Here is a 13,698-nt window from a genome sequence, read left to right as displayed (position 1 = left end):
TGGTTACCAGAGGCAAAGAGGTTGGGGATGGGTGAATAGTGATGGGAGTTAAGGAACACACTTGTTGCAGTGAGCACCGGGTGATTTATGGAAGTGCTGCATCACTGTATCATACCCTATAATTAATAATACACTGAATGTTCACTAACTGGAACTTAAAGAAAAACTTTAAAAAATCTAGGAGAATAAATTAGAATTTGGGGGTCAGGATGAATTTCTTAATGAAAACAATGTGTGTGTGTGTATTATATATACTTGGAATTTGTAGAAATTTATGTGAAAAAGTCAAAAAAACATACAGAGAAAATGGGCAAAGGACAGGGTTGGAAATATAAAAAGAAAAAACAAAAACAAACAAAAAAGCCCAATGACAAACAATAACAAAAAAGATACAAAATAAAATAAAATGGCAGTTCTTCCCCAGTTGATCTCTATATAATCTCTGTCAAAATCCTAGAAAGCTTTTTTGTAGAAATTAACAAGCTGATCCTAAACTGTGTGGAGAAATGCAAGGAACCCCAAATAGCCAAAACAATTATGAAAAAGAAGAATAAAATTAGAAGCTTGTAATACCCATTTCAGAACTTCTACAAAAGCTACAGTAATCAAGACAGTGTGGTACTGGCATAAGGGCAGGCACATAAATCAGTGGGACAGAAATGAGATCCTCGAAATAAACTTTTGTGAAACTTATGGTCAATTGATTTTCAGCAGTAGTGCCAAGAAATTCAGTAAGAAAAGGATAATCTTTTTAACAGTGTGGGATAATAGAACATCCATACACCAAAAGGAAAAAAAATTAAGTTGGATCCCTACTTCATATCGTGCTCAAAAATCAACTCAAAATGGATCACAGACCTAAACGTAAGAGCTAAAATTATAAAACTTCTAGAAAAAAACATAGACGAAAACCTTCACGATCATGATTTAGGCAGAGAGTTCCTAGACAGGACACCATAAGAGAAAAATTGATAAATTAGGCTTCATTAAACTTCTGAACTTGTACTTCAAAAACATCGCCTATGAAGAAAATGAAAAAACATGTCATAGATGAGGAGAAAATATTTGTAAATCATATCTCTGACAAGGGACTTGTATTGAACCTATATAAAGAACTCTTAAAACTCAACCATAAAGATGACCTAGTTTAAAAACAGACAAAAGGTGTGCCTGGATGGCTCAGTCGGTTAAGCGTCTGCCTTCAGCTTAGGTCATGATCCCAGGGTCCTGGAATCAAGCCCCACATCAGGCTCCCTGCTCAGCAGGAAGCCCGCTTTCCCCTCTCCCTCATCCCCATTTCTGTTCCCTCTCTCACTGTGTCTTTCTCTGTCAAATAAGTAAATAAAATCTTTAAAAATAAATAAATAAAAATAAAAATAGACAAAAAAGATTTGAGTAGAAATTTCACCCAAGAAGATGCATGATGGTTATTAAGGCTGTGAAAAGGTGTTCAGCTTCATTAATCATTAAGCAATGAGAAATTTGCAGAGCCATGGGAATGGCTATAATCCACAAGACAGCAAAACCAAGAGCTGGTGAGGATATGGACAACCTGGACACATAATAGGACATTCTGGTGGGGACACATGATAGGAAACCTCTTGGGAAAACTTCAGCACTTCCGTCCACAAGTGAAATTGACCATGTGGCCACTCTTAGGTATCCAGAGAATTGAAAACATGTCCACACAAAGACTTGGATGTATGTGTTTGTAGTAGTACCAGTTCATAATAGCCAAAAACTGGAAGCAATCCAAATGTCATCATCAGGAACATAGATAAAGAAAATGTGGACTATCCATACAATGAAATATTTTTCAACAATAAAATGCAGTGAAATCCTGATAAATGCTGCAGGTTGGATGAATCTCAAACCCATGATGCTAAAAGAAGCCAGATACAAAAGACAATGTGTTGCATGATTCTATCTACATGAAATGTGCAGAAAAGACAACTTTATAGAGACGGAGAGCAGATCAGTGGTTTCAGAGGCCTGAGGACAGTGCAGGCAGAGATGGACCACACATTAGGCGAGGGAAATTTTTGAGGTGATGGAAAAGTTCTAAAACTAGATTGTGGTGATGGCTGAACAACTCTATAATTTACTAAATGTCCCTGAATTGTATCCTTCTAATGGGTGGGTTTTATGATACATAAATTATACTTCAATACATCTTTAAAAAAAATATAAAGGGGGGCATGCGGTGTGAGGATAGATGCCCTTTGTCTTGGCAGGAGACATCACATGGGCAGAAAATCACTCCTGATCACTCCTTTCTTCTTGCCAGACATGACCTCATTTCACCCCTCCAACAACCTTAAGGAATAGGTTTTATTATTCCCATTGTGTAGACGAGAAAACAGAGGCCCAACAAAGTTCTCTCTCTTTCCCTGGGCCCAAAATGAATAAATAAATGTTTTTTTAAAAATCCTGGAATAAAAAGAGATAGCAGCTGCCTGCATCTGGCTGGTGCTTGGAATGGTATAGAGATCGTGAATTCACCTGGATTCTGGATTTGCCATAGGGAAGAAATGGCTTATGTCGTGTGAGCCATGTGGAAGTTACCACTCCCTACTATTAATGCATCATAAGAGGCAGAACAGATATTTTGGGGTTTGGGTTGGCCAAATTCCCCAGCCTGGCTTCAAGGGAACTGCCCTCCAGGAAGGAGATGAAACCGTCTATTCACAAAGTCTGCAAAATCCTTTACAGACTACACAGATTTACTTAACATTTGAGTATCTGTTATTAACATTGTTGTGAGCTGACTTAAGGCAATTTAATCGATAACTATTAGCTTTATTTTAGAAGAAATTGGTAATCTCCAATAGGTAAAGATAGACAAAGGTTGTGGGTATCCCAAATCTAATTCCAACTAGGAAGAAGCTTTCTGCTCTATTAGATCTGTTATAAAGTTACAGTAATTAACATAATATGGTGTTGGCACAAGGATAGGCAGACCATTAGAACAAAATAGAGAAGCCAGAAACAGACCTGTGTGTTTTTGGAAACTTTAATATTGGCAAAAGCAGCCTTGCAGGTCATTGGGGGAAAGGTTGGATTCCTCAGTAAGTGGGAATCCTTATGGGAAAAAACAAAACAAAACAAAAAAAAACGGTATCTAATCCCTGCTTCACAGCACACATGTAATCATTTCCAAGGAAATTAAAGACCTAAATGTAAGAGGCAATAGTATAAAAGGTTTTAGAAGATAAAAACGGCGGGGGTGGTGGAGGGGGGCACTTTATAATCTCTAAGTATAGAGAGATTTTTTTTTTTAAGATTTTTATTTATTTATTTGAAGAGATCACGAGTAGACAGAGGCAGGCAGAGAGAGAGGGAGGAAAGCAGGCTCCCTGCTGAGCAGAGAGCCCAATGTGGGACTCGATCCCAGGACCCTGAGATCATGACCCGAGCCGAAGGCAGCAGCTTAACCCACTGAGCCACCCAGGCGCCCCTAGAGAGATTTTTAAAGATACAAAGTACCAACCATAAAAAGACAGATTTATTTGACTGCATTAAATTTAAGACTCTGTTCGTTCAAGAACATAGTGAAAACAGGACTTGGCCAAATTCTGCCACATATACAAGCATTTATTATCAAGCAGCGCTCTAAACAGCCTCTCAAGTTGTTCTGTAAGCTTACTGAAATACCAGCTGTCAGTCTGACACCACTTTGCATGGACATTTCCTCGAGACAAATGGAATGATAGCCCAGTGCCAGGATCAGCTAATCCCACCCTGGTCTGACAGTAAAATCCCCTAGAAGAGACAGAACACAGAGGACTCAGAATCCTAAACCCAGTGCACCATTTTGGAGGATGGATTTGCCACATTCTTTTCATGCAAGGACCAGAGTAGCTGAGATTATTTCTAGAGCATCCCTCATTTCGGCAGTAAAGAGTATCATTTCTAACAACTGTCATAATGGTAAATAAAGGCTGCAGTGTTGGTCAAAGGTCAAGAAAATGGAAGCCATGAAGTAGCCTTTTCTAGAGTGAGGACTTGTGAGTAGAGGTCTTGACTTGCTCAAGTGTTCATTTTTGATGAAGATTCAGTTTTACTAACCATCATTGGGGTGTAACTTAAATCTAACATACATACATAAACACCCAGACAGACAAACACATGAGTGTGTTTGCCCATACTGTAGTATTTTAAAGTAAATGACAGGCAGTCTAATGGCAGAGTTTACCAGACACCTCCTGTCAAGATTTTTACTGTATACTACCACCTGTATTGTTGTTATTATTACTATCATCATCATTATTATTATTTTTAAATTTAACTCACTTTTTTAAACTTCTTAAAAATATACTCTTTGGAGGAAATTTTACAATACACCATAATATAAAATTGCTAAAAATTGCCATAAAAATAAAAGAGAGAGCAATGAAACAATAGCAACAAAGGATATGTCTTTAAATCTAGCCAGCTGCTGCTGTCTGCCTACCAAAAGCCCCTCACTGCCTGGTCCTGCTCTTTTTTTTCTTTTTTCTTTTTAAAGGCTTGCTTATTCATTCATTCATTCATTCATTTTAAAGAGAGCATATGCTAGTGAGGGCTGGGGGAGAGGCAGAGGGAGAGAATCTTCAAGCAGATCCCTTTCTGAGCACGGACCCCACACGGGGCTCGATCCCATCACCCATAAAGTCATGACCTGAGCCAAAACCAGGAGTTGGATGCTCAACTGACTGAGCCACCCAGGCCCCCCAACCTCATCCAGCTCTTAAGAGGCAAGTTAGGAAGGAAAGTTTTTTCTTCCAAGAATTTCCCAGTTTTAGGTCTTATGTTAAACTCTTTAATCCATTTGGAGTGGATTCTTGCGTGTGGTGTAAGATAAGGACCCAGTGTCATTCTTTTGCATGTGGATGTTGTTCTCCCAGCACCATCTGTTGAAGAGACTCTCCCTTCCTCATTGTATGTTCTGGGAGCCTTCTTCAAAGACAAGTTGCCCATATGTGTGGATTTATTTGAGGGCTCTTGGCAGTGATTTTGTGGATGTAATACCAAAAGCAGAGGCAACAAAAATAAAAATAAATAAGTGGGACTACATCAAACTAAAAGGCTACAAAACAAAGGAAATAATCAACAGAGTAAAAAAAGCAACAAACAAAATGGGAGAAAATATTTGCAAGTCATCTATCTGTCAAGGGGTCAATCTTCAAAATATATAAAGAACCCATATATCTCAATCGTAAAAAAGCTAATAACCTGATTTTAAAATGGGCTAAGACCTTTAATAGACATTTCTCCAAAGAAGATACACAAATAATCAACTGGTATATGATAAACTGTTTAATGTCACTCATCATCAGGGAAATGCATATCAGAACTACAACATCAGGATGGCTATTACAAAACACAAAAACAAAAAACAAGTGTTGGTAAGGATATGGAGAAATTGGAACACTTGCACACTGTTGGTGGGAATGCGAAATGCAGCCGCTATGAAAAACAGTATGGAAGTTCTTCAAAAAATTAAAAATAGTGCTGTCATATGATCCGGCAATCCCACTTCTGGGTATACAGCCAAAGAAATTGAAGTCAGGGATCTGGAAGAGAGATTAGCACTCCCATGCTGGTGGCAGCACCAGGAAGAAACTTTCTGCTTCACTAGACCTGTTACAAAGTTACAGTAATTAACATAGTATGGTGTGGGAACCTAGTGGTGGAAACAACCAAAGGTGATATATACATAGGACAGAATACTAGTCCGCCTTCAGAAAGGATATTCAGACATATATCACAGTATGGGTGAACCTAAGGATCCCGTGGGAAGTGAAATAAGCCAGTCGCAGAAAGATAAAATCCTACACTTCCGTGATCGTCCAACTCAGAAGCACAGAGCAAATTGGTAGTTGCCGGGCGCTGGAGGGACAGAAAAATGCAGAGCTACTAACTGATGGGCGTGAAGTTTCTGTCAAGCAAGAGGAGTAAGCTCTAGAGATCCCCAGGATGACACCCAGCCATACAGTGTCACGTACTTAAAATTTGTCACGAGGATACATCTCGTGAGTATTCTTATCACACCAAAATAAAATTTTAAAAATAGAAAGAGAAGTGGTCATTCTCTGGGACATTCATTTTGAAGTTCAAGGGGACTAAAAGAACTGAGAAAACTCAACCTCCTCCCTAGGCGAGGCATTTTATCTAACAGGGCTGTCTTGCTAGCTCTAGAACTATCACCGGGAACCGTACTTAATTGATACAGTACCAAGAGGCATACAGTTAATGTTGTCAAGCAGCTAGTGTATGATGGAAATCTAAAAGCCACTTCCTCACTCATTCGGTAGCACGACCTTCCAAGGGGGTGTTTGTGATTTCCATCTTACAGATGAGCAAACAGGCTCAGAGAGGTGATGGGACATGGCCAGAGCCAGAATCAAGAGCTGGGTCCATCTGAGCTTTTATCATTGACTCTCAGCAAACGGGACTCATTCTGCTCACCTCTCCTCTCGTCCCTGCCATCGACCAGCCACATCTATCCACAGGGCCAGGATTCTATCCAGGGTAGAAACGAGTTTTCCTGGAACTGTGGTTCTTTGTTTTCACTGACCGAACACAAGACAATTCTGGAGTATTTCAGAAGCAGAATTATTTCTCTGCCCCAGGTCATGTTTTTACTGTTAGCCTGTCCTTCCAAAATGAAAGGGGCAAACATCAAAGCGTTGGGTGCCGCCTTTTATTAGGAGCTTGGCTGTATTTGATGGTTTGGGGGTTTGGCTTTTACTTCCTAGGAATTGCTCAAGACCAAAAGGGAACTTGGCATTGTCAGGAGGTTTCCGTGGGCCTCCTTGTCCCTTCCCTCACTGGTCCTTTCAGAGCCTCTGCTCATTTCAGCAGTGATCACCCTGGGAGATCCCATGGTGGAGGCTATGGCCCCAATAGGTGGAGGCTATGGCCACCTCAGGGCCTACCCTTCTCCCCCAAGAAAGGGCCATGCGGCCACACCTAGCCTTTCCCTCATGGCACTGATCCAGTGAATACACTAAACAGGTTATCAGAGAATCCCCAGCACTTTCTAGACCTATAGGGAAGATGCAGGGGAAGAGCCACATAGCCATGCTCTCCGTGCATTCGGGGTCGAGGAGCTGGAGTCGGCCAGCCCTGGGCTCTCCGATCCTACCTACTTCACCAGAGCTTGCATTTCCCCATCTCTGAAACGGGCCAGCCCTCCCAGCATTACATGGAATGACACAGACGAGGGCGTTTTGGGAGCCGTTGAGTGCTGAGCCGACATAAGGGAATGGAGTTACTGCAGTCTGGGGGCAGCCACAAGATTTCTGCACACAAAGCAGCCAGGACGCACCACGGTCCAGCATATAATCAGCTCTTTCATTATGTGGTTCTGACTGTATGAGCTGCAGGATTTCAGAGGAAGGAGAGACCCAAGGGGCCCCCCAACACAGCAGCTCATTCCAAGCAGAATGAATCCTCCAAACCAGAAAGAGAAGGAGGTCAGAAGCCAGAGGTGGGAGAGGGAAGCACCTGCTCTCTCCCTTTTGGGCTCTCTGCCTCCAGCCTGGAAAAGATCAGTCGCTGGGGATTGGCTGCAGAACAGGAGCTAGGTCAAGGCTAATAAAATCAGTGAGCCACAAAATAGCAGGCCCTTCACCCCAGAAGGTAGAGCTTGGACAGTGACTAGGGAAGTCACCCTACTAAAACATGTCTACCCACCTCACATCTTCTTCTTCTTTAGATCTGAGACAGCTCGAACCTAGGCATTTGGCTGAAAGCCTGAGCCGGACTCAAAGGCTATATAGGGTCAGCTACCCAGGTGACCATCAATGGGTGAATGAGTAAACAGAACATGGCCTATCCGTGCAGTGGAATATTATTCAGCCTTGAAAAGGAAGGAAAGTCCAGTACCTGCTACGACATAGATGAACCTTGAGACCATTAGCTAAATAAAAGCAGCCCAGCACAAAAGGAAAAATATTGTATGTACCACTTAGACAAGGCGCTTAGAGTCGTCAGAATCATACAGACAGAAAGCAGAATGGTTGCCAGGAGCTGGAGGAAGGGGGAACTATTTAATAGGTACAGGGCTTCAGTTCTGCAAAACAAAGCATTCTGGGGATGGAAGATGGGGATGGTTGCATAACCAGGCAAATGTACTTAATGCCACTGAACGGTGTGCTTAAAAATACTTAAGATGATGGGGCATCTAGCTGGCTCAGTTGGTAGAGCATAGGACTCTGGGTCTCCAGGTCATGAGAGCCTACTTAAAAAGAACGGTCAAGATGGCAGATTGTGTATTTTACCACAATTAAAACTTTTCAAAAATCAGAAAAATAAATCAAAATACCCCTGAAGCCCAGAGGAAGGTACCAGTGGAGACTCCCATCTGTCTCTCCGTTAGTCCAGCCCAGCCCCGTATCAGGGATGGAGTATCATTTTGCAGAGGATGAATGGGAGGTGAGCTTTTAGGGCCTTGTTATAGAAAATAGAGGATGTATTTATCTCCACTCCCAACTCACTCAGCACCTGCAGGAGGCACATGAGAGGCACCCAGGAACGAGGCCTTATGTGGAGAGGAGCAGAGTCCTGCCTCCCTCAGGAGCATACCCTGGTGGGCTGAAATGGCTGGCAGAATTGCACGTGCTGTTTACATCCGTACACGTGTGCGTGACGCAGCTCTCCTGCCCCGCAATCTGTATCCTTGGGACCTGGGCCAGAAGGGGCTTAAATAAAGATCGGTTACACTGAGCTCTTTATTCATGATGGAGCAGTCACCACAGTTTCTTACCCTTTCAGGTTGGGGGTGTGTCCCATCCTTTCATATTGGACACGTCGACCCAGAGATCGTGTCTATTGAATCACTGAATGGATACCCCTTGGGAGCTGAATGGGCACAACAAATGCCCTCTGTGCCCTCCACCTGCTCCTTATCCAACCTGCTGGCAGACATTTGAGGCTCCTTTAACTGATGAGCTAGGGTGGCAAATTAATATGGACTGGGGCAGTGACAGATGCCAGATGTTCAGTAACCTGGAACTTCTAACCTCTACCCAAATCATAAAGCAGCACCCTCGCTGTAACACGGCAAATCTGTGACTTAAGACACGCATGCAGGCGTGTTGGAAACCAGCTTAGTGTTCACCAGTAGACAGCTGGGTCAGTAATGTATGACGCATTTGGGCAGTAGACACACTCAGCATCCAGTAGACGTGAAGTCATAGCAGAATAACGACATGCATGAAGTCCCCAGTTTCATGTTTTAGATAAATGTATACATGTTATTTGCTCAGTTATGCCCATAACAGGTATGTGCGTGTGTGTGTGTACACAGTGTGTGTGTGCACACATGCATGTGTGTGGTCCCCAAAGCAGCACATTCTCAGACCCTACCCCAGATCTACTGAATCAGAGCATCTGGGGGTAGGACCCAGCTGTCTGGTTTCACAAGCCCCCCACGTGATTCTGATCATACCCAGGTTTGAGCAGTCCTGACTCATGCCATTCCTGATACCCCTTTCCTTCCTTTGGACTCATTCGTGTCTCTTCTCCAGGCCCTGATCCAGCTGCCCCCCTACATCTCTCAGTGTGATGAGGTGCTGCAGTTCTTTGAGACAAGACCTGAGGACCTGAATCCGCCCAAAGAGTAAGTTGGTGTGTGGACTTCCCCAGAGCGTGCCCTCCCAGCCGTCCCTGTTCCCGGGCCAGTGCCAAGAGGAATTGGAATAGAGCAAAGTAAAAATTAAACTTGACCATCCTGATTGAGCCCTTGTGGGGTCTTGCTCCACGTGGCCCTCACCGAGGAAGGAAGCTGGTCCAGGGTCACTACTGGAATCCCTTACATGCCTCCACCTCCCAGGCATGCCTGGAGAGGACTAGAAGCAGGAGCCTGAGTGCCCTTAGGGTGGGGCCTTGCCCACAAGGGTAAAGTTGCTCTTGAAGGATACGAATGAATGAGTTACATGACCTGCTCGAGGTCTCAGCACTTGTGAGCAACCGGGCCAGGGCCAGGATTTGGTCCTGACCATCCAGGGTCTTACACTGTCCAAAATGTTCACCCCAGCCCCTGCAGCAGAGCAGAAAACACCCTCGGGTGCCTGTCAGTGTGTGCCCAGGCACACTACAGAGACTCTCACCCCCTGCCTGCTGGCTTTATACACTAGGAGTTGATGGCGCCTGTGGCCCTGCCAACTCGAAACACTGACATATGCATCGTGCTTTTTAATAAGTTTAATTGAGGAAACCACCGTGTGTATCTGCAGAAAGAAGTGTTATCTCTAGTGGAGCGGTCACGGGATGGGAGAGGAGGCCAGCCCACAAGTGTGGGGTGGTCATGGGTCACACACCTGTCCGGAAGGGCTGAGAAGTGCCAGCCAGGCTCTTTGACCAGAGAGAGAGAGCAGGTGCAGATGCACACACATGCACACAGATGCACAAATAGAACAGCCACTGAAACTAAAAAACATAGCCTAGACTACAGCAGAGAAAGAACAGTGGGCCAGCCGTGATAAGCTGACAGCATCCTGCTGGAGTGTATTATCTAGTTGCAAGAGGCTTTCTGTGAAGAAGGAAGAGTTTCCAATCTCTCTGTCCCTTCCCTGCTATATGATGACCTTCAACAGGTGTTGTGACTTCTCTGAGCTTCTGTTTCCTCATTCGTAAAGTGGTCTTGGCTAAAACTTCGATCCTGTCTTGGTTGTGAGGATTCAACACCATCCTGCCCATAACGAGAGCCTGGCGCATGACGGGTGATGTCTTCCTGTCTTTAAGCCAGCCTTTGACGGGGAAGGAAAGTGGGATGGATGCCGAGGACCCAGGGGATGGCTCTGGGGCCACAGCGGGCAGTGAGTCTCACTCAGGTGGGCCTTGGTTGTGGGTTGAGGGAGGAGTGAAATAGCAGCGAAACAGCTGGTCCCTGGGTCAGGCTCCTGAAGCTAATACCAACTTAGGGTCTAAAATGGAAACTGGGGCTCCTTCCCAGCAGTCTTTAGGGAGACAGAAGATGGATTCCACTTGGTGCTGTTAAAGGAAGGGTTTTTGCTGCCATGCATAGGAAAACTTGGGACCACCCCAAGCATGTCATACAGATACATACATAATGTGCCTGTGTGAACCCACACGTGCTGCCACTGCTTGAACCCAGGAGCCCCCTGCTTCCCCTGACCCACGGCTCTGGCCAGGACAGCAAGACAAGCAGCAGGAATATAGGGCAGGCAGGAGCCCAGGACTTCAAGGATCCCAGACTGTGGCTTAGGTCACAGGCCTTGATGGCAACTCAGGCAGATTGGAGCTTTACGCAGAGGTAGCCTTCAGGGACCTCTGTGGGTGTGTCTTGGAGCCGGGCACTAAGAGGAAGACTTCACCTACAGTCCAGGCCAGGGTTTAGTCAGGAGCGTGGGCCCCAGCCAGGCTTCATAGGTTCTGATGTTGGGTGGGCTGCTTCACCTCTATGGGCCTCCGTGTCTCTATCTGTGACATGGAGTGACCCTTAAGGATTATAGTGAGGGTTCTTCAGGTGGGTGCAGATACAGCACTCCGACCAGCACCCTGCACCCAGCAAGTGCAGGTAAACGTGAGCTAGGTTCTTCCACTGTTGCCCTCCCCCACCCCCCACAGGGGCAATGAAGTTTAGCCCCACAGAGGTGATGCGCATGGCCCAGGGACAGCACGATGGAGCAGCGCAGCCCAGCTCCGGGACCAGGCCCTGCTGCTCCTCCCAGATGCACGGGAGTGCCGCCCCTTTCTCAGGGATTGGCTTAGCCTCCTCACCCTCTCCTTCAAGGCCCGCAGTGACAGAGACAGGGTCATTACCCGGTGGCGAAAAAGCCAGACTTGAAAATCAGACCAAGTTTGACGCTTCTCCAAAGAAGATACACAAATGGCCAATAAGTAGAAAAGAGAAGCGGCCCAGCGTCCTTAGTCACCACGAAATGCAAATCCAAACCACAGCCGCTAGAAACCAAAGCCGCTCTGCTAAAAGCAGATAGCAGAGAGGGCTGTGGAAGATGTGAAGGAACTGGCATCCGCGTGCGCTGCGGGCGGGTCCGTAGGACGGTGCGGCTGCCGTGGGGGGCGGCCTGGTGGAGCCTCAACCGGCGAGACCTAGAGTTACCATGTGACCTGGCTTTCCATTCCAGCGTAGAACCAAGAGAAATGAAAATATACATCCACACAGAAAGCTGTGTACAAATGTTCCCAGAAGCATGATTCGTAAGAGCCAAAACATGGAAACAACCCAGGGCCTGTCAGCTGATGAACACATCAGCGAGGTGTGGTTTACCCACACAACAGGATTTTATTTGCCATGAGAAGGAATAAAATACTCATCCATGGTACAAGGTGCCGGGCCCTTGAAAACAGGCCACCTGAAAAAAGCCAGTCACAAAAAGCCTCATACTGTATGATCCCATTCATATAAATGTCCAGCATAGACAAATCACTAGAGACAGCAAGCACCAATTAGTATTTGCCAGCAGTTGGGAGGAGTGGGAACAGCGAGTGACTGTTTATAGGTCCAGGGTTTCTCTTTGGAATGATGAATATTTTCTGGAATTAGATGATGGTGATGATTATACAACCTTGTGAATATCCTAAAAACCAGTGAACTCTACACTTTAGAAGAATGAATTTTATGGTGTGTGAATTATAGCTCAATTTTTAAAAAATTAGGTGGATCTGGGTTCAGCTTGCTACTTGCTAGCTGTGTGGCCTTAGGCAAGTTACCTAACCTCTCTGGGCCTCATTTTCCTCCTCTAGAAAATGGGCATTAAAAGACTACTTATTTCCAAGTGTTATTATGACTATTAAATGAGTGAACTAAAAGTACCTAGCAAGTTACTGGCACGGGGTAATAACATTTAGTAATTATTAGCTAATGTTACTGCTGCCACGACATCTGTCTCAACCCAACCATCCTGTCGCCTCTCTTATCCCTTCATAATATAGGAAACCTTTTTACTAATGGGATAATTTACCTAAAAGTATTCTGTAATCCTTGATCTGTAATATTGTATTGGTAATGCAGTTGCATGTATGAATTCCAATGTGGTTGACAAATACAGGGGAGTCATTACTCATTATTCTGTATGAATTCTAGCCCACAGCAGTGTTCTCTGTGTCACCACAAGAGAGATGTGGTTTTTTTTTTTATTGATTTCCAGCATTCTACCCAGTTTTCCTGCATTCTGCCTACCACGTACCTACCCCAAAAGCTTTCTGCTCCATGAGTACAGCGCAGGGCAGCCCTAAGAAGCGGGGCAGGGCCTCTACTGGGCCTGATGAGGTGGCATCTGGCTCAGTGCCACATGGGGACCTAACGTTGTTTTCATACTGCATCCCCAACATCAGCCCCTCCCTAGGGACCCCTACTCTGCAAATAAGAGTAGAGAGCCTGGTCTCCTGAGTGCCAGAACACTTACAGGACAAAGGGAGCAAATGAAGAGGAATTCTTCCTTTTTCAAAGAGTCTGGGTCCCTGAGGCTGCCTCTGATTGTATTCACTGGTGATGTTCTGGGATGGAGAATCTCCTGTTCCTAATGGAGTAACTCAGGTCGGTGCTAACTCATCATTCTCTCCCACCCCCTTCTTTCCTGTGCAGGGAGCATGTTGGGAAAAAGAAATCTGGTAAGAATATTTTCCATTTTCATTCATTCAATGTTCAGCATACCCCTGCTGAGTACCTGTGATCGCTGGGCCCTGGGCACTGCCCAAGGGATACAGCATGTGACTGGTGGGTGG

The 13,698-nt window shown here is 44.9% G+C and overlaps 1 protein-coding gene across 1 annotated transcript in view; it reads left to right on the top strand.

Annotated features, from left to right (window-relative positions):
* The window catches only part of SH3PXD2B (SH3 and PX domains 2B), a 99,880-nt gene that overhangs the window by 49,672 nt on the left and 36,510 nt on the right, over nucleotides 1-13,698 (top strand). Inside the window, exons 5-6 of the mRNA XM_059417364.1 lie at nucleotides 9,516-9,607; nucleotides 13,559-13,584. Of these exons, the coding sequence (XP_059273347.1) occupies nucleotides 9,516-9,607; nucleotides 13,559-13,584 (118 nt within the window). The remainder of the gene's footprint in view (nucleotides 1-9,515; nucleotides 9,608-13,558; nucleotides 13,585-13,698) is intronic.

The sequence above is a fragment of the Mustela nigripes genome, chromosome 12, assembly GCF_022355385.1.
Source record: "Mustela nigripes isolate SB6536 chromosome 12, MUSNIG.SB6536, whole genome shotgun sequence".
Lineage (NCBI taxonomy): Eukaryota > Metazoa > Chordata > Mammalia > Carnivora > Mustelidae > Mustela > Mustela nigripes.
Note: the sequence above shows the minus strand (reverse complement) of the source record. Positions and strands in the feature narration are given on the sequence as shown.